Source organism: Physella acuta, unplaced genomic scaffold (assembly GCF_028476545.2).
Source record: "Physella acuta isolate Inbredline_101_S28 unplaced genomic scaffold, ASM2847654v3 ptg000582l, whole genome shotgun sequence".
NCBI lineage: Eukaryota > Metazoa > Mollusca > Gastropoda > Physidae > Physella > Physella acuta.
The window spans coordinates 422501-444064 of NW_026732101.1; the positions used below are offsets into that span (position 1 = coordinate 422501).

Genomic DNA, 21564 nt, shown 5'->3' on the forward strand with positions numbered 1-21564 from the left:
AGCCCGAAATCTAACCTTAACCATTAACGTGAGTATTTTGCCACATGTCACCACCCCACGCACCCACCAATGTGTCACCACCCCACGCACCCACCAATGTGTCACCACCCCACGCACCCACCAACGTGTCACCACCCCACACACCCACCAATGTGTCACCACCCCACGCACCCACCAACGTGTCACCACCCCACCCACCCACCAACGTGTCACCACCCCACCCACCCACCAACGTGTCACCATCCCACACACCAACGTGTCACCAACCACACACCAACGTGTCACCACCCCACCCACCAACGTGTTACCACCCCACACACCCACCAACGTGTCACCACCCCACGCACCCACCAATGTGTCACCACCCCACGCACCCACCAATGTGTCACCACCCCACGCACCCACCAACGTGTCACCACCCCACACACCCACCAACGTGTCACCACCCCACACACCCACCAACGTGTCACCACACACCCACCAACGTGTCACCACCCCACCCACCAACGTGTCACCACACACCCACCAACGTGTCACCACACACCCACCAACGTGTCACCACCCCACACACCCACCAACGTGTCACCACACACTCACCAACGTGTCACCACCCCACCCACCAACGTGTCACCACCCACCCACCAACGTGTCACCACCCCACCCACCCACCAACGTGTCACCACCCCACCCACCCACCAACGTGTCACCATCCCACACACCCACCAACGTGTCACCACCCACCCACCAACGTGTCACCACCCCACCCACCCACCAACGTGTCACCACCCCACCCACCCACCAACGTGTCACCATCCCACACACCCACCAACGTGTCACCACCCACCCACCAACGTGTCACCACCCCACCCACCCACCAACGTGTCACCATCCCACACACCCACCAACATGTCACCACCCCACCCACCAACGTGTCACCACCCACCCACCAACGTGTCACCACCCCACCCACCAACGTGTCACCACCCCACCCACCCACTAACGTGTCACCACCCCACACACCCACCAACGTGTCACCACCCCACCCACCCACCAACATGTCACCACCCCACCCGCCCACCAACGTGTCACCACCCCACACACCCACCAACGTGTCACCACCCCCACCCACCCACCAACGTGTCACCACCCCACACACCCACCAACGTGTCACCACCCTACCCACCCACCAACATGTCACCACCCCACCCACCCACCAACGTGTCACCATCCCACACACCCACCAACGTGTCACCACCCCACCCACCCACCAACATGTCACCACCCCACCCACCCACCAACGTGTCACCATCCCACCCACCCACCAACATGTCACCACCCCACCCACCAACGTGTCACCACCCACCCACCAACGTGTCACCACCCCACCCACCAACGTGTCACCACCCCACCCACCCACCAACGTGTCACCACCCCACCCACCCACCAACGTGTCACCACCCCACGCACCCACCAACGTGTCACCACCCCACCCACCAACGTGTCACCACCCCACCCACCAACGTGTCACCACCCCACCCACCCACCAACGTGTCACCATCCCACACACCCACCAACGTGTCACCACCCACCCACCAACGTGTCACCACCCCACCCACCCACCAACGTGTCACCACCCCCACCCACCCACCAACGTGTCACCATCCCACACACCCACCAACGTGTCACCACCCACCCACCAACGTGTCACCACCCCACCCACCCACCAACGTGTCACCATCCCACACACCCACCAACATGTCACCACCCCACCCACCAACGTGTCACCACCCACCCACCAACGTGTCACCACCCCACCCACCAACGTGTCACCACCCCACCCACCCACCAACGTGTCACCACCCCACACACCCACCAACGTGTCACCACCCCACCCACCCACCAACATGTCACCACCCCACCCACCCACCAACGTGTCACCACCCCACACACCCACCAACGTGTCACCACCCCACCCACCCACCAACGTGTCACCACCCCACACACCCACCAACGTGTCCCAACCCCACCCACCCACCAACATGTCACCACCCCACCCACCCACCAACGTGTCACCATCCCACACACCCACCAACGTGTCACCACCCCACCCACCAACGTGTCACCACCCCACCCACCCACCAACATGTCACCACCCCACCCACCCACCAACGTGTCACCATCCCACACACCCACCAACATGTCACCACCCCACCCACCAACGTGTCACCACCCACCCACCAACGTGTCACCACCCCACCCACCAACGTGTCACCACCCCACCCACCCACCAACGTGTCACCACCCCACCCACCCACCAACGTGTCACCACCCCACGCACCCACCAACGTGTCACCACCCCACCCACCAACGTGTCACCACCCCACCCACCAACGTGTCACCACCCCACCCACCCACCAACGTGTCACCACCCCGCCCACCCACCAACGTGTCACCACCCCACCCACCAACGTGTCACCACCCCACGCACCCACCAACGTGTCACCACCCCACCCACCAACGTGTCACCACCCACCCACCAACGTGTCACCACCCACCCACCAACGTGTCACCACCCACCCACCAACGTGTCACCACCCCACCCACCAACGTGTCACCACCCCACCCACCCACCAACGTGTCACCACCCCACCCACCAACGTGTCACCACCCACCCACCAACGTGTCACCACCCCACACACCCACCAACGTGTCACCACCCCACCCACCAACGTGTCACCACCCACCCACCAACGTGTCACCACCCACCCACCAACGTGTCACCACCCACCCACCAACGTGTCACCACCCCACCCACCAACGTGTCACCACCCCACCCACCCACCAACGTGTCACCACCCACCCACCAACGTGTCACCACCCCACGCACCCACCAACGTGTCACCACCCCACACACCCACCAACGTTTCACCACCCCACACACCCACCAACGTGTCACCACCCCACCCACCCACCAACGTGTCACCACCCACCCACCAACGTGTCACCACCCCACGCACCCACCAACGTGTCACCACCCCACACACCCACCAACGTGTCACCACACCACACACCCACCAACGTGTCACCACCCCACCCACCCACCAACATGTCACCACCCCACACACCCACCAACGTATCACCACCCACCCACCAACGTGTCACCACCCCACCCACCAACGTGTCACCACCCCACCCACCAACGTGTCACCACCCACCCACCAACGTGTCACCACCCCACCCACCAACGTGTCACCACCCCACACACCCACCAACATGTCACCACCCACCCACCAACGTGTCACCACCCACCCACCAACGTGTCACCACCCCACCCACCAACGTGTCACCACCCCACCCACCCACCAACGTGTCACCACCCCACCCACCAACGTGTCACCACCCCACCCACCAACGTGTCACCACCCCACACACCCACCAACGTGTCACCACCCACCCACCAACGTGTCACCACCCCACCCACCCACCAACGTGTCACCACCCCACACACCCACCAACGTGTCACCACCCACCCACCAACGTGTCACCACCCCACCCACCAACGTGTCACCACCCCACCCACCAACGTGTCACCACGCACCCACCAACGTGTCACCACCCCACACACCCACCAATGTGTCACCACCCCACACACCCACCAACGTGTCACCACCCCACACACCCACCAACGTGTCACCACCCACCCACCAACGTGTCACCACCCCACACACCCACCAACGTGTCACCACCCACCCACCAACGTGTCACCACCCACCCACCAACGTGTCACCACCCCACACACCCACCAACGTGTCACCACCCCACACACCCACCAACGTGTCACCACCCCACACACCCACCAACGTGTCACCACCCACCCACCAACGTGTCACCACCCCACACACCCACCAACGTGTCACGACCCACCCACCAACGTGTCACCACCCACCTACCAACATGTCACCACCCCACGCACCACCTGTCTACCTGCAGCCTGCAGTATGAACGGCGTCTGTATACCTGTCAATGGCCTGCAGGACTTTGACTGTAGGACTTACACCTGTAACAAGACGGTCCACGGGGACGGCTCCATTTTTTTCTCGGTGGAACTCGTCAGCTCAAGTAGGTCATTCAATCCTTCAATCCTTCAGTCAGTCAGTCAATCATTCAATCCTTCAGTCAATCAGTAGACACATTCATTAATTCAATCATTAATTCAATCATTCATTCAATCATTCATTCAACCAGTTAACTATATTCTTTCAATCATTTAATTACAAACTTAAAACATTCGTTCATCCAATTATTTGTCCATTCATTCATCCAGCCATCCATTCATTTCATTAATTAACTTTCAGACAATTAAAATAAGAAAATTCTGACCTTTTAAACAGTTTATTTTATTTGTAATAAATTGTAATCCAATACATTTTAGGAGTTTTAAAAAATAATTTCTTAAAGCAAATTTTGCTATGACTGGTGATCATTTACTTGCATCACTAATTAAAATTATAGTAATCAACCATGTTTTTAAAATCAGTTACATACTGATCACGTTGTATTATGTGTTTTTTTTAAATATCCGTGTCGTAACGGTCCAGAGTGTAAAGATGTTTACAATTTGTCCCACAATTCCAGAGTGTAAAGATGTTTACAATTTGTCCCACAATTCCAGAGTGTAAAGATGTTTACAATTTGTCCCACAATTCCAGAGTGTAAAGATGTTTACAATTTGTCCACAATTCCAGAGTGTAAAGATGTTTACAATTTGTCCACAATTCCAGAGTGTAAAGATGTTTACAATTTGTCCACAATTCCAGAGTGTAAAGATGTTTACAATTTCCCCCACAATTCCAGAGTGTAAAGACGCCAACGGCGCATGTCACAACCCGGGTGAGAACTTCCCTCTGGTGATTGGTGGACACAGCTACAGCACCTGCACCTGCACCATAGCACCAGACGGCGCTGTCTCCTACAAGTGCTCCAGCGGGCACCAGCCGTCTGCTGGTGAGTTACCTCCCCTAGATGGCTCGTCAGAAGGGGCCCATCCTAGCCTTCTGATTGGCCAGAGAAAATCACGTGATACCAGTAGCCAAACTAGGTTTGAGAGAAAAACCACACCAATGTGGTGAGTGGTGTCACCTACCCTGTGTGGTATCACCTCACCCACCCACCCTTATGTTGCAGGCTCGTGTGTGGTGAGTGGTGTCACCTATCCTGTGTGGTGTCACCTCACCCACCCACTCTTATGTTGCAGGCTCATGTGTGGTGAGTGGTGTCACCTATCCTGTGTGGTGTCACCTCACCCATCCACCCTTATGTTGCAGGCTCATGTGTGGTGAGTGGTGTCACCTACCCTAACGGCGCGGTCATGAACTTCACCACGTGCATGCAGGAGAGGTGTGAGAATGGTGTCATCACAACACTACATGAAGGTGAGTACACCAATGGTGTGAGAATGGTGTCATCACAACACTACATGAAGGTGAGTACACCAATGGTGTGAGAATGGTGTCATCACAACACTACATGAAGGTGAGTACACCAATGGTGTGAGAATGGTGTCATCACAACACTACATGAAGGTGAGTACACCACTGGTGTGGTCATAGCCTTTCATTGTTTTGTCCATCTTTACCACAGTCTGTCCATGTTTTGTCCATCTTGACCCCAGCTTGTCTATGTTTTGTCCATCTTGACCCCTGCTTGTCTATGTTTTGTCCATCTTGACCCCATCCTGTCCATATTTTGTCCATCTTGATATAAAACTAACCATGCACTGGCCATCCTAACTCGCAATCTCTAACTGAATTAACCCCCCCCCACCAGCCTGTCCCTACAACGGCCACTGTATCCCTGTGGATGGTGAGTACACCGACAACTGCAGGAAGTACACGTGCACCAAGACCGTCCAGCCAGACAACACCAGCCACTACGCCGTCAAGCTCCTCAGCTCACGTTGGTGGTTTTTTTTAGCTCAAGCTCTTTAAGTTAATCCACACTAACTCTTTAAGTTAATCCACACTAACTCTTTAAGTTAATCCACACTAACTCTTTAAGTTAATCCACACTAACTCTTTAACTTAATCCACACAACCTCTTAAACTTAACCAACATAAGCTCTTAAACTTAATCCACACAAACTCTTAAACTTAATCCACACAGTCTTTAAGTTAATCCACAAAACTTTAAAGTAAATCCCCAAAACCTTTACCGTAAGCCACGAACCACTGTGTAGCCAGCAGCCATTGAACATCTTTCAGAATGTAAGGACGCCAACAACGTCTGCCACGACCCTGGCGAGTTGTTCCCCCTCGTCATCAGCGGCACCACCTACAACAAGTGCACGTGCACCATCGCAGCAGACGACATGGTCTCATACAACTGCTCACCCTAGTCCTTGATGGGGTCACCGGCACCACTGATGTCACGTGCACGCGATGGACTCACGTGTGTCGCCATTTTAAACATTAAATCGTTTTTGCCACTTCCTGTTGTGCACAGTTCTTTTAGAGGATATATATATATATATATATATATATATATATATATATATATATATATATATATATATATATATATATATATATATATATATATATATATATATATAAAATATATATATACTAGCTGCATACCCGTGCTCCGCCTCGGTTAATTTTTTTTTTAAATGTACCAACTTGGGTACAGAACGAAACAAACAAAAACAAAACACAACCACAACACAACACAACCACAACACAACGACTACCAAACCCAACCACAACACAGCCACAGCACAACCGCAACACAACCACAACACAACCACAACAAAACCACAACACAACACAACCACAAAACAACCACAAAACAACCACAAAACAACCACAACACAACCACAACACGACCACAACACAACCACAACACAATCACAACACAACCACAACACAGCCACAACACAGCCACAAAACAACCACAACACAACCACAACACAACCACAACACAACCACAACACAACCACAACACAACAATAACACAACCACAACCACAACACAACCACAACACAACCACAACACAACCACAACACAACCACAACACAACCACAACACAACCACAACACAACCACAACGAAACCACAACACAACCACAACACAACTACAACACAACCACAACACAACCACAACACAACCACAAAATCAGAATCACCACCGAAAAACACACTTTCCTAGGCGTCCGCGCCCAAAGAGAGCCTTTCCAGCATAAAAAATTCAAGCCACATAAATAGATCCTACTCCATAACTTATAATAAAACAATGCGATGCAAATGAATGTACGGCAAGTGGTGTTTACTTTTATGGTTCCAAGAAAACACATTGGCAATGTAATTAGAATCACCACTGAAAAACACGCTTTCCCAGGCGTCCTCGCCCAGAGAGAGCCTTTCCAGCATTCTCTATACTATAATTCTAAAATTTCACCATCTGTTAACACCGAAAAACGAAAATAGTGATTTTGAGAATATAATATAATCTTAACATTTTTTTTTATTTTAATTATGAACCTTAACATAATAATCAATGCGGTAGTAATAAAAAAAATTAACTTAAATTATTGATGAGTTAAATTTATTTTTAAATTACCTCCCATGCAAAAAAAAATTTTTAAAGTTAAATTAATTAGTTTTTTCGACCTACTGTTATGAAAATTTATCCACTATTTCTAGGAATATAAACGAAAATGATATTTGACATTGATCCTTTTAATATTTTCTTTACGTTATGCAAAAGAGTAAAAACAGTGGCAACTATAAAATAACTTTAGGTCGTTATATAAACAAACCCTACTCAATTACATATAATGAGACACTGCGATGCACTGAAAAGCACTGCATGGTGCGGTGTTTACTTTTATGGTTCCAAAATCTATAGCGATGACGGAAAGAAGGAAGGAAGGAAGGACTGATACACTACCTAGCCGCTTATATTATAGATATGCTGCATTCCCGTGCTTCGCCACGGTGAATCTTTTTTTAATTGTACCAATTTGGGAACCGAGCAAAACCAAACACAAACACAAAGGAAAACAAACGCAAACAAAAACACAAACACAAACAAAACGCAAACTCAAGCAAAAAAGCAAACACAACTCAAACACAAAAGAAAACGCAAACACAAACCCAAACGCTTATCAAAAGGCTTTTGGAAAAACAAACGGACATGTAAAAAATGCTCTCACGAACGTCCACGAAATCCCCGACCCGCGATGTAATTAGAACCACCGTCTGGTCACCCATAATGTGACATGTCTAAATTAGGCTCTCCCATCCTAGTCAAAACAAAAACACAACCAGAAAATATTGAAACAATCACTAGACACAGATTTATCAACACACTTGGACACGCGAGTGTATGAAACTAATTTATTGAAAAATCGTGAATGCACTGATCTTTTATAAAGAAGGAATTCAAAACAAACAATTTCATCCAATGAAACCTCTTTACGTCATTCAATGCTAAATGATTAATTAAAATAAAATAAATAGATCACAAAATACCGTGATATTCTAGATAATTCGGTAGATGTGAACCAACGCGTCACGGCTGATTGATAAACTAATTACAAAATGAGTACTTTAATTAATTAAATTAATGTAATTAAAATGGTGAGGATAAAACAGGTAGGGCTGCACACTCAGGTCAAGGTGACATCTATACATGACCCCTGGGTCAAGGTGACATGCGTGACCCCTGGGTCAAGGTGACAACTATACTGGCACACGTGGAAGCATGCAACAGGACTAACCACACAGAACACGGGACGATGCGGGCAGTGATGAAATGAGTCCTAGATTGTTACAAGTCCTAGATTGTTACAAGTCCTAGATTGTTACAAGTCCTAGATTGTTACAAGTCCTAGATTGTTACAAGTCCTAGATTGTTACAAGTCCTAGATTGTTACAAGTCCTAGATTGTTACAAGATGGTGAGATTGTTACAAGTCGACCATCACGAACTCAGGTTTAATTAACAACAAAAAATTATTCCTTGTTTTTCTAGCACTCAGAGTCCAAGTTTTTAATTTAAAAAATTTAAAACTTGGAATATGGCGGACCGCACTTTGAGTCAAATTGTTGTGTAACAATCTAGGACAACTCAGGTGATGAAGTCAGCGCATGTAGGGGGGGGGGGGGGGGGCACACTTCTGGCGGAGGACAATGGGAGAGGTCTGGGTTTTTTGCAAGTATTTCTAGGTGTCTACTTCATACTTGTGGGTTTTTGGTGGTAGAAAGGTGGTTTTTTGGTGGTAGAAAGGTGGTGTTTGGGCTTCAGGCAAAAAACTACTGGTGGTTCGTTCAATCCTTGACATGACATGTTCTGACATGACATGTTCTGACATGACATGTTCTGACATGACAGTTCTGACATGACATGTTCTGACATGACATGTTCTGACAAATATTTCTGGCCTAAAGTTCTAGCTGGTTTAAAAAAAACTAGTGGCCAGTTTATATGTGGAGATGAAAGGTCAAGGATTTATCCAGGATCAAGGTTAGAGGAAAATTCAATCAAATGTTTAAAAAATTATTTTACTTTTTGGTAAAAATATTCAAGACAGAATCCAATGGTACAATCTTCCTTTTGGTAAACTGGTCTTTTCTACATATTTAACTTCTTTCAATTGGAAAATGATTTAGACATTAAAATATGCATCTAGCAGTAAAAAAAATCATTTCATTGAACTCTACTTCCGATATTTTGAAATCACAGATACGAAGGCGAATAACATTGTGTCGTGTGCAAAATTGTGTCGTGTGTAATATTGTGTCGTGTGCAACATCGTGTCTATTGGAATTTCCAGGCAAAAAACCCACTTGGTCCCATTCCTCAAGAGATGTAAAAAAATAATTGTGTCAATAGCGGAATATGATGTAAAAAAAATGTGTCAATAGCGGAATATGATCGCACGTAGCGGACAAAGCTGCAGTAAGGCATTAATTTACATAAACTTAACATGTGTTAGCCTAACATAGCCAATGTTACATAAACTTAACATGTGTTAGCCTAACATAGCCAATGTTAGCCAAGCTAGCTAAAGTTAGCCATAGTTGTTCTAGCTTAGGTTTAGTATTCATCTCATCAGAAAACATCAGCAGACGACATCATACAATCAGACAATTTTGGCGCCAAAACATTGCGTGTGTTCCAGTATAACTACGGGGAGAAGCAGACCAGCCCTGTCTGACCTAAATTCTGGAATCATCAGACTAGCGGCTTGGTTTGAAGTTAATTAGCTTAATTAATTATCCTTCAATTTCCTTGACTGTGTCGGGTGGTTGCATCCAGCCCGCTACCTGATGTAAAGCTACGTCATACTGGAGCGCCATGAAATGTGCAGCCACTGACATGTGCAGCCTGAAATGTGCAGCCTCTAACCAAAACAGGAGATAGATGAACTGTGGCACGCAGCGTGGTATGAAAAAGTTATTTGGCCAAACGATGAGACAGCCATTGATGGGTTTGGTTGAGAAAGTCTTAAAAATCTGGCCAGTCGAGCTGCCCTCCTTCAAGTCTCGACCACCATCAAAGCCACATCAACAAACATCTAGATTCTCGGGCCCAACATCACTTTGTTGATAAAATCTGAAATGTGGAAAGAAGGGAGAGAATCAAACCGCAGTCAGGCAAAACTCGAACTACTTTTCTAGAATATATTTGCATATACTTGCGTGTGTGTGTATATATATATATATATATATATATATATATATATATATATATATATATATATATATATATATATATATATATATATATATATATATATATATATATATATATATACTACTTTTTTTGTAGTTTGCATTGATGTTTGGGTTTGGGTTTGGTTTTTTAAATTGTGTTTGTGCTTTTTGTTTGAGTTTGCGTTTGCTTATATGTTTGCGTTTGTGTTTGCGTTTATATTTGGGTTAAGTTTACCTTTTGTGCTTGAGTCTGTGTATGTGTTAGTTTTGCTTTTGGGTTTGCGTTTGTGTTTGTGTGTGTTACGTTTGTGTTTGATTTTGTGTTTTTTTTTTAGTTTTTGTATTGGTTAGGTTTAAGTTTAAAGGCATGTATATATATATATATATATATATATATATATATATATATATATATATATATATATATATATATATATATATATATATATATATATATATATATATATATATATATATATATATATATATATTACTTCAAAAAGTAAATTTCTATACAAATTGTATTTCTTTCGGGGGGGGGGGGGGGGTGGAGCTTCGGGGGTTGCGGAACTAGTGCCCATTGTATTACCTCCAATTGTTCTCGTATGGAATATGTTTGATGTGTGTGATGTAAAAATTGACATGTGCTATGACGTCACGTCTGTGAGCCGTGATGTGACGTCACAAGCAGACGTGACTTACCTTCATACTTGACGTTTCCCTCCAGGTCGATGGTGATGTCGGTCAGTTTGATGATCTCATCCACCTGCTCGTCTGTCAGCCTCTCACCTGGAGAGGTCACGTGGGTTCATCGTTAGATGGCTCGTGTCAGGAGGGGTGGGGGGTGGGGGTTCAGGTTAGAATGTTCGTGTCACGAGGGGTGGGGCTGGGGTGAGGGGCTCACGGTTAGAATGCCCGTGGCAGGAGAGGTGGGGGGTGGGGGTGTGGGGGCACACGGTTAGAATGCCCGTGTCAGGAGAGGTGGGGTGGTGGGGGGTGGTGGGGTGGGGGCACACGGTTAGAATGCCCGTGGCAGGAGAGGTGGGGGTGGGGGGTGGTGGGGTGGGGGCTCTGGGTTAGAATGCTAGTGTCAGGAGGGGTGGGGTGGTGGGGGGTGGTGGTGGGGTGGGGGCACACGGTTAGAATGCTCGTGTCAGGAGAGGTGGGGGAGTAAAAACTACCCTGCTGGGGTGGTGTAAATAAACTACAAGCATCGCGTGGTGCTAGCACAATGCAATACTTTGATCCGTGGCTGAACTTAAAATTGTAAAACACACTTTGAGAGACGAACTATCGAACGTTTCCTTTGGTGGGTTGAATCTCTTAGGTAACTATTGTAGGAGACAGTGTCATGGAGGTTCAGAAGGGAGGTTCAGTAGGGAGGCTTAGAATGGAAGTTAAGGGTGGAGATTTAGGGTGGTGGTGTTCGTGATTACGTACAAGGTAGGTTTAGCTGGACAGAAAAGACATACAGACACACAGTAAGGTGTGCGGACAAAAACACGGACAGAAGGACGGACAGACGGACGGACGGACAGACAGACAGACAGACAGACGGACGGACGGACGGACAGACAGACGGACGGTCACGAGTGATTGGTTACCCATGGCTGTGAGCAGATGCCTCATCTCTGCCGCGCTGATGTAACCTTGACCTTCCCTGTCGAAGGACTTGAAAGCCTCCTCGAAGTCCCGAAACGTTCCCCACTCCTTGACGTTCTTCGTCTGCTTGTAGATGGCCAGGAACTCTTCGTACGAATATTGTTTTTCACCTGAAGGTCAACACAACAACATCCAAGGTCAGCAACTACACACACACAAGGTCAACACCTAAACATACTAGGTCAACACCTAAACACACAAGGTCAACACATAGACTTACAAGGTCAGCAACTAAACATACAATGTTACAATCCTAGACACACTAGGTCATGACCTCAACTTGTGACCACAAGTTCGACTTACCAAGACACCCAATGACCTTGGTCAAAAGTGTATTGAGGTCATGACAACTGAGGTCAAATGTCAAGGCCACTTACTTGGCTTGTCGGTGCCTCCCCACTGTTTGATGAGGGCCAGTGTGGGGTTGAGCTCGACACACCTCAAGAGGTCACCGACCTTGACCGCGTCAATCAGACCGTCCCTGCCGTCCCAGAAGTCGAACAGGTCAAACACCTCACGGACATCTGCAAGACGTGACCGCTGTTAGCAGGGGTGGGGCATTTGGTGGGGCAGATGGTGGGGCAGATGGTGGGACAGATGGTGGGGCATTTGGTGGGGCAGATGGTGGGGGCAGATGGTGGGGCAGATGGTGGGGGCAGATGGTGGGGGCAGATGGTGGGGGCAGATGGTGGGGTAGATGGTGGGACAGATGGTGGGGCATTTGGTGGGGGCAGATGGTGGGGTAGATGGTGGGACAGATGGTGGGGCATTTGGTGGGGGCAGATGGTGGGGTAGATGGTGGGACAGATGGTGGGGCATTTGGTGGGGCAGATGGTGGGGGCAGATGGTGGGGGCAGATGGTGGGGTAGATGGTGAGGCAGATGGTGGGGCAGATGGTGGGGGCAGATGGTGGGGTAGATGGTGGGACAGATGGTGGGGCATTTGGTGGGGCAGATGGTGGGGGCAGATGGTGGGGGCAGATGGTGGGGGCAGATGGTGGGGCAGATGGTGGGGCAGATGGTGGGGGCAGATGGTGGGGGCAGATGGTGGGGGCAGATGGTGGGGTAGATGGTGGGGGCAGATGGTGGGGCAGATGGTGGGGTAGATGGTGGGGCAGATGGTAGGGCATTAGGTGGGACAGATGTTGGGGGCAGATGGTGGGGCAGATTGTGACTTGATGGTGGGGCTGATGGTGGGGGCAGATGGTGGGGGCAGATGTGGGAGCAGATTGCAGAGGCAGATGGTGGGGCAGATGGTGGGGGCAGATGTTGGGGTAGAGGGTGGGGCATTTGGTGGTGCATTTGGTGGGGCAGATGGTGGGGCAGCTGATGGGGGCAGATGGTGAGGCAGATGGTGGGGCTGATGGTAGGGCAGTAGGTGGGGTAGATGGTGTGGCATTAGGTGAGATAGAGTATGATGGGATACTCTCTGTGTAGCTGAACAAGCTGCAATGTTCTAAAAATTAGACTGAACTGGAATTTGTTTAATAATAAACGACTCGCCGGCAATTATCCACAGGTCAAGCATTACGTCACGTCATGTGATCAAGTCAGAACGTGACCATGAACGTTCGATAAAAAAAAACAATCGCGACTAAAATATTGGCCCTGTGATCAGTCATGTGATAAGGCTAAAGGTCACGTGATTACCACGCCAGGTGTGTTTTGGTTTGGAGCTAAACGTGGCTATTCCCGGACGTGACATTTCTCCCCATCTGTCCAGAGATCACGGTCGTCTGGTCCCGCCACAGGTAAACAAGTCAGGGTTTTATTTACACAACAAAGGGGAAACATGCTGTTGCTGCTGTTGCTGTTTTTGTTGGTGTTGTTGTTGGTGTTGTTCTGTTGTTGTGGACAATACTATTGTTGTGATGAACATGATACTGCGGTAATGTGGTAATGATGTGGTGATTATGCTGTGTTGTGATGACGATGATTTGGTGATAAAGTTATCACTGTGATGTTGATGTGGTTATGTAGTTGCTGCTGTGATGATTGTGTTGTGGTGATGATGATGTGGTAGTGACTTAATAATGATATTGTTGTGCGGTGTTGTTGTGATGTTTTTATTGATGTGATGATGTGGTTGTCGTGGTGGTGATTGTGTAGATGTAGTGACGTTGTTGCTGTTCTGATGATTTTGTGGTAATGATGTTGGGTCTTCCCTGTCACTTATGTGGTATTTTTTATGCGGTATGACACGCACATCCCCCAACTCCACACGCCCCCTCCCCTCCCCCACGCCTCCCCCCCCCCTAGCGAGGTAATCGTTGGCATCCCCTGATACGTTCATAAAACACTTCACTGTGGCAGCAACTATTGCCCGGGTGGGGGCGGAGATAACAGACAGTCAAAACAGAGCGGGGGAGGGGGTGGTGATTATGTCATCAGATATCTCAATTTGTTCGTCAATAAATCTGTCAATCTTTATGTCAATAGATCTGTCAATCTTTATGTCAATAGATCTGTCAATCTTTATGTCGATAGATGAGCTAAGATCCTTACTCAGCTAGACACAGAGAAAGCTGGGACTTGATCACTGGAAGGTGGTGTCATCTGTTGTGTGTGAGCACACGAGGTAGCGACCTGCTCACCAACAGCTCCTTAAGTTTGAGTAGGGAGAAAATATGAACCGAACACTCCGATAGCTTTGGAACAGACACGGCCTTAGCTCATAAGCTCTAATCCACACCCACCCACCCTAAGCTCCTAAACTCCCACCCCCACACACCCAAACCTCCTAAACTCTCACACACGATTGTAAGTAGTCAATGTAAGCAGTCAATGTAGGCATCAATGTAAGCCGTCAATGTAAGCACAGGATGTAAGCAGTCAATGTAAACAGTCAATGAAAGCAGTCAATGTAGGCATCCATGTAAGCAGTCAATGTAAGCACATGATCTAAGCAGTCAATGTAAGCAGAAACTGAGCACCATCCCAATTGCTCCAATAGTTTACACACAAGCCCGGTGGTTACCATAGCAACAGTGTTAAAATTGTTTACGTTTCAAAATGTAATTTACCTGGGCTAGCTCTACAATTTCTCAAGACGAGAGTCAGGTGCGTGTAGGCAAGGTGCGTGTAGGCACACAGTTAACTAGGCTCCAACCGGAGACGTCATGGCTTAAGACAGCCATCTTAAACACCATCCAACGCCCTCACACCATCCTTATCACCTGCCAAACTTGACCAACTGGGCCATCAGAAAAAGTTTTCACTTAGGGCGTGGCCTAGGTAGGTTTTACACGGGCAGGATGAGAACCATTTGACTTACATGGTTAGATGGTTACACAGTGTGTATGTGTAGGTGAAGGTTTGTAGGTGTGTAGGTGCAGGTGTAGGTGTGTATCGTGATGTGCGTAGGTGTAGGTGTGTAGGTGTAGGTGTGTAGGTGTAGGTGTGTAGGTGTAGGTGTGTAGGTGTGCAGGTGCAGGCGTGTAGTGGTGTAGGTGTAGGTGTGTAGCTGATGTTGGACGTGCCAATGGCTACCAGATTTGGTGAGTTAACTAGCCAATGGCTACCAGATTTGGTGAGTTAACTAGCCAGTGGCTACCAGAATTGGTGAGTTAACTAGCCAGTGGCTACCAGATTTGGTGAGTTAACTAGCCAGTGGCTACCAGATTTGGTGAGTTAACTAGCCAGTGGCTACCAGATTTGGTGAGTTAACTAGCCAGTGGCTACCAGATTTGGTGAGTTAACTAGCCCGTAGCTACCAGATTTGGTGAGTTAACTAGCCAGCAACTAGCAGACATGTCATTTAAAAAGGTGAACTGACACCCAACACCATATTTACAGTACCATTCAAAGTAAGCTTGAAGTAACGCGTTACTTGACGGCTCACCATTTTACTGCGCACCTTAAAATTCTCCGCGTGTAATTCTAGAACTTTTAGAAATCTGGCATCCTCGGACTGCCTGCTGCCAAAAGTTGGAGGGGGAAATGGCGCAATAGTACATGTAGGTAGGTGAGTAGGGGGGTGGGGGGGGCGCATACCATTGCTGCTTATCTATGTTGTCAAAGTATTTAGGTAGTTGATTTCTGAAGTTCAGTGTTTAGACACTAAATAGAATTTCTAAGGAGAATTTTTTTATTCCTACATTGGTGAGGAAAATATTAACTCTGTATTATCAAATAAGTTACAATTCACACAGCCCCCCCCCCACACACACGTTACACTACACCCCACACAAGTTACAATTCACACACACCCACACAAGTTACACTACACGTATAGTTAAGGCTGAAGTAATTAAACACGTAACCTCAACTAGGACATCATATGGTCCACAATAGTTCACGCCCCCCAATCCCACCCACAAACGCCTGGTTCGATGGCCCCAACCCACTCACCCCTCCCATCCCCCCACCCCCTAAAGCCAGCCCTTGTATACAAACAAGCCGCTTTAAAACTTTACCTGCATTTTATCCTCGCCTTCAACTTGTTTGTTTATCTAACCCCCCCCCCCCCCCACCCCCACCCATCCCTACCCCCAGACTTACCCAGGTAAATATTTGGTCTGTTTACGGCCTATGACGCAATGGATGCACAAAACGCACATTTATTTCACATTAAGCTGCACATTGGTATAGCACAATGCCGCACACACAAATTGTCTGATGGTCAATGTCCTATCTGACCAATGTTCAATGTCCTGTTTAATTGTAAAAGTCCTATCTGACCAATGGTCAATGTCCTGTTTAATTGTAAATGTCCTATCTGACCAATGTTCAATGTCCTGTTTAATTGTAAATGTCCTATCTGACCAATGGTCAATGTCCTGTTTAATTGTAAATGTCCTATCTGACCAATGGTCAATGTCCTGTTTAATTGTAAATGTCCTATCTGACCAATGGTCAATGTCCTGTCTGATGGTCAATGTCTTGTCAGGTGGATATGTCTCCAAATTACAATTACCGCAATTACCGCAAATTTCTTTGAATGTCTAAATTGTTTTAGAACGAAAATCGGAATGTATTAGAAGGCGATAAAGAACTTCCGTTAGCGAATTCAACCCTCCAAAATCTTGAAGATGTATTCTGATCTTCTAAAAAGTTCATCTCTCCAAACATATATTATCTTTCAAACTGCCAATTCCAATTTTTGGTGCTCCCCTTCCCAGAATGCGCCTCGTTCTATTTATAGACGCCAAGGTATATAACCTGTGGGTGACTCACAACACACGCACGCAGTTATCTTCTACTGTAATCAAGTTTTTCGTTTCATTAAATTGCCGATTCAGCTTTTAACTATTCCGACTTGAGTTTAAATTACACTTGAATTACTTGTGCTTTTCGCCTAAGCTTTATTATCGCACATTCTTGAAACTGTTCTGATCTAAAGATGTTTGGGCTGAGCCTGTTTCTAAAGTTAATGGATTTGTGTGTGTGTGTGTTTGTGTGTGTCGTGACACACTGGTGCGTGTGTCAGACGTGTGAGTGGGTGTGTTGATCAGAGGAACATGCTCCGGTAAGGGACCAGTGGTCATATCTCCATGTGGTTGCCTCCCTGACCAAATAGCTAACGTCCAACAAATGTCACCCAACATATGTCATGCAACAACATGCATCAGATGGACAGATGAAGAACTACATACTTTTGGTATGTCTAAACAGCAGACCTTTATAGGCTGACATAGACAGACTTCATTAGATTGACGTATACAGTACTGGTGTACAACTCTACTGCCCCTGTAATGGTGTACAAGACTGGTGTACAACTCTACTGCCCCTGTAATGATGTACAAAACTGCTGTACAACTCTACTGCCCCTGTAATGATGTACAAGACTGCTGTACACTCTACTGCCCCTGTAATGGTGTACAAGACTGCTGTACAACTCTACTGCCCCTGTAATGGTGTACAAGACTGGTGTACAACTCTACTGCCCCTGTAATGGTGTACAAGACTGGTGTACAATTCTACTGCCCCTGTAATGGTGTACAAGACTGGTGTACAACTCTACTGCCCCTGTAATGGTGTACAAGACTGGTGTACAACTACTTCCCCAACAAATGAAGTTTCTCTTTCACCGTACACCTCACAACTTGAAATTCCGCCGTTAATTTTAGAATCTCTCCCACGGCGCACCGAGCCTGCGCATGCTCATTATCTCCTAAAGGGAACTAATTCCGACCTTCCAACCCACACTTCTGCCAAGGGATAAGGTACACCGTTATCGGCCAAGTTACCCATAATTCTTTTCTCATGAAAGTTTTCTACGCCAAAAAGAAAAAAAAATTGTCAACATTTCAAGAAACGCAGTCTGTCTTCTGTTTCTATCATTTCCTCGCTGAATTTTTTAGGGTTGAAAATGAAAACTAAGTGTTTAAAAAATGGGAAACTATTTTTTTTTTAGTTGGAAGAGTTGCGTCATGATCTCTAGCCCAGAGCTTGAAAGAGATGTGAGGTTTAAACTTCGACTTAATCCTAACCCAAACCTTGTCAAATAGATCATCGTAAGCAGATCATACAAAGTCGTGGGATTTTCTCTCATGTCGGCGTCCTTGTGTGAATATTTAGAACGTCGTTGTGTGAATGTTTAGCCTGCACATCGTTGTGTGAATTTTTAGCATGAACGTCGTTGTGTGAATGTTTAGAACGTCGTTGTGTGAATGTTTAGAACGTCGTTGTGTGAATGTTTAGAACGTCGTTGTGTGAATGTTTAGAACGTCGTTGTGTGAATGTTTAGCATGAACGTCGTTGTGTGAATGTTTAGAACGTCGTTGTGTGAATGTTTAGAACGTCGTTGTGTGAATGTTTAGAACGTCGTTGTGTGAATATTTAGAACGTCGTTGTGTGAATATTTAGAACATTGTTGTGTGAATGTTTAGAACGTCGTTGTGTGAATGTTTAGAACGTCGTTGTGTGAATGTTTAGAACGTCGTTGTGTGAATGTTTAGAACATCGTTGTGTGAATGTTTAGAACGTCGTTGTGTGAATGTTTAGAACGTCGTTGTGTGAATGTTTAGAACGTCGTTGTGTGAATGTTTAGAACATCGTTGTGTGAATGTTTAGAACGTCGTTGTGTGAATGTTTAGAACGTCGTTGTGTGAATGTTTAGCCTGGACGTCGTTGTGTGAATGTTTAGAACGTCGTTGTGTGAATGTTTAGAACGTCGTTGTGTGAATGTTTAGAACGTCGTTGTGTGAATGTTTAGAACGTCGTTGTGTGAATGTTTAGCCTGGACGTCGTTGTGTGAATGTTAAGAACGTCGTTGTGTGAATGTTTAGAACGTCGTTGTGTGAATGTTTAGAACGTCGTTGTGTGAATGTTTAGAACGTCGTTGTGTGAATGTTTAGAACGTCGTTGTGTGAATGTTTAGCCTGGACGTCGTTGTGTGAATGTTTAGAACGTCGTTGTGTGAATGTTTAGAACGTCGTTGTGTGAATGTTTAGCCTGGAACACCGTGTCCTACCTATCAGTCTAAAACCATGTCCTAGCTAGCAGTCTAAAACCATGTCCTACCTTCAAGCTCCTCTTTGGTCAAATCTGAGGAGGACATGTTGATCTGTTGATCTGTTGATCTGCTCTGGGTTGAAATAAGTTCTTAACCTTTGACCTGCGGGGACAGTAAATTAGACACGTGACACCAGACACGTGACACCAGACACGTGACACTAAGTGGGTGGTCAACTGACCAACACAATGCTTTAGACACCAGACACGTGACACTAACTGGATGGTCAACTGACCAACACAATGCTTTAGACACCAGACACGTGACACTAACTGGATGGTCAGCTGACCAACACAATGCTTTAGACACCAGACACGTGACACTAACTGGATGGTCAGCTGACCAACACAATGCTTTAGACACCAGACACGTGACACTAACTGGATGGTCAACTGACCAACACAATGCTTTAGACACAGCACAGTTTGATTAGGTGAATACAGATGGTCTGTCTGTCTTCTTAGTTGAGTTTGTCTGTCTTTCTTCTTAGAGTTTTGTCTGTCTACATGGTGTAAAAGTGTCCGTCTGTTCTGTCTAATGAATTCTAGCGTGTCTGGAGTCTGGCTACTCGGTCTAGTTTAAGTCTGCCATATGTACTTAATTTCTGGTCTGTCTACGTAATGTCTGCTACTGAGATGTCTGTCTATCAGGAGTCAATTGTTTTTGTTATGAGACGATGTGAAATCAGAAAGTAACGAAAAGATTTCCTATTTAGTAATGGTTTTAAAATTGCCAAAATAAAAACATTTTTTTTTTAATTTTAGATATAACTTTAAAAATTCAATCAATCCATCCAATTATGAAAAAAAAATGTTGCTTAATTAAATATCACAAAAACTAATTAGTAGATGTCAATCAACAAGTTAAGTAGACTAGGATCCAATCAAAATGTAATTAAATAATTTTAAAAACAATTTATTTTATTTAAATTAAAGTCAATCTTTAAGTAAAACAACTACAATCACTTTAAAAATGTGTTAGTTGTCCCTACAATCACTTTAAAATCCCAGCAAGACCTTAGATAAAAAGTGAACTACAAACTACAAACACACTTGAATTATCCGACAGCCAAACAAAACAGAAGTGAGTGGACGGCTGGTAACTGAACTGAACGGCTGGTAGACCTGGGGCGAGAACGGTTCTAGAACATCCGCAAAACGCAAATAGATGCACGAGCGTGTGTTCACGTGAGTACTACATGGAGGCGGGGCTTGCTCGCAGGTAAAAAAAAATGTTGGTATCGATTCGTTTTTTCTTGTAGTTATGCTTTAGTGCATACGATACGATATTTTTTCAATGGCCGTTTAAAGATTGTAATTAATTAAAACAATAGGTAGCGAGTTTAAGAAAGTGGATGTGTGTGGGAGGGGAGTGTGTGTGTGTGTGTGTAAGGGGAGTGTGCGTATGGTGTGGGGGGGGGGGAGTGTGTGTGTGCGCGTTTAGGTGGGGGGGTAATAAAAAGAAAACTTTTGAATAAATAGCTTTGGTGACAAGGAACATGACTGAACTAAGTCAGGTCAGCTATGACTTAGAGTCAGTGGTCAGTTGGTGGTCAGCAGGTGATGGAGTATCACGTTTAGAGAGCCCGTGCTAGTTACACGTCATTTTATAGGCCGATGTTATAAGAAAGTCTAGAGGGTTCATTGTATTATTGGTGATTTTAGTGGCGGCTAGCCGTACCGGCCAGGCCATGCACTGGCATTCGAGGTAAAATAAATTTGTAAACGGCCG

The 21564-nt window shown here is 46.4% G+C and overlaps 2 protein-coding genes across 3 annotated transcripts in view; one reads left to right on the forward strand and one right to left on the reverse strand.

Annotated features, from left to right (window-relative positions):
- The window catches only part of LOC131947106 (neurogenic locus Notch protein), a 24763-nt gene extending 18279 nt beyond the window's left edge, over window positions 1–6484 (forward strand). For both annotated transcript variants that reach the window (XM_059308198.1, XM_059308199.1), the window contains 4 exons: window positions 4855–5004; window positions 5325–5432; window positions 5827–5955; window positions 6261–6484. In XM_059308198.1, coding sequence (XP_059164181.1) covers window positions 4855–5004; window positions 5325–5432; window positions 5827–5955; window positions 6261–6394 — 521 coding nt within the window. In that variant the 3' untranslated portion in view covers window positions 6395–6484. The remainder of the gene's footprint in view (window positions 1–4854; window positions 5005–5324; window positions 5433–5826; window positions 5956–6260) is intronic.
- A 2914-nt stretch (window positions 6485–9398) lies between these two features.
- LOC131947105 (myosin essential light chain, striated adductor muscle) lies at window positions 9399–20982 on the reverse strand. The gene is made up of 6 exons (XM_059308197.1): window positions 20886–20982; window positions 19842–19935; window positions 12756–12902; window positions 12321–12488; window positions 11419–11505; window positions 9399–10615 (listed from the first exon to the last, which is right to left on the reverse strand). The coding sequence occupies exons 2-6, from the start codon at window positions 19876–19878 to the stop codon at window positions 10578–10580; spliced, it is 477 nt and encodes a 158-aa protein (XP_059164180.1). The 5' UTR covers window positions 19879–19935; window positions 20886–20982; the 3' UTR covers window positions 9399–10577.
- Between the last annotated feature and the right edge of the window lie 582 nt (window positions 20983–21564).

Bases quoted from the DNA above. Each gene is read 5' to 3' on its own strand.
- LOC131947105 (XM_059308197.1), bottom strand. From the start codon at position 19,878: ATGTCCTCCTCAGATTTGACCAAAGAGGAGCTTGAAG. The intron at 12,489-12,755 runs GTAAGTGGCCTT...GTTGACCTTCAG, and splicing joins GGGAGGCACCGACAAGCCAA to GTGAAAAACAATATTCGTAC. The intron at 11,506-12,320 runs GTAACCAATCAC...TGACCTCTCCAG, and splicing joins GCATCTGCTCACAGCCATGG to GTGAGAGGCTGACAGACGAG.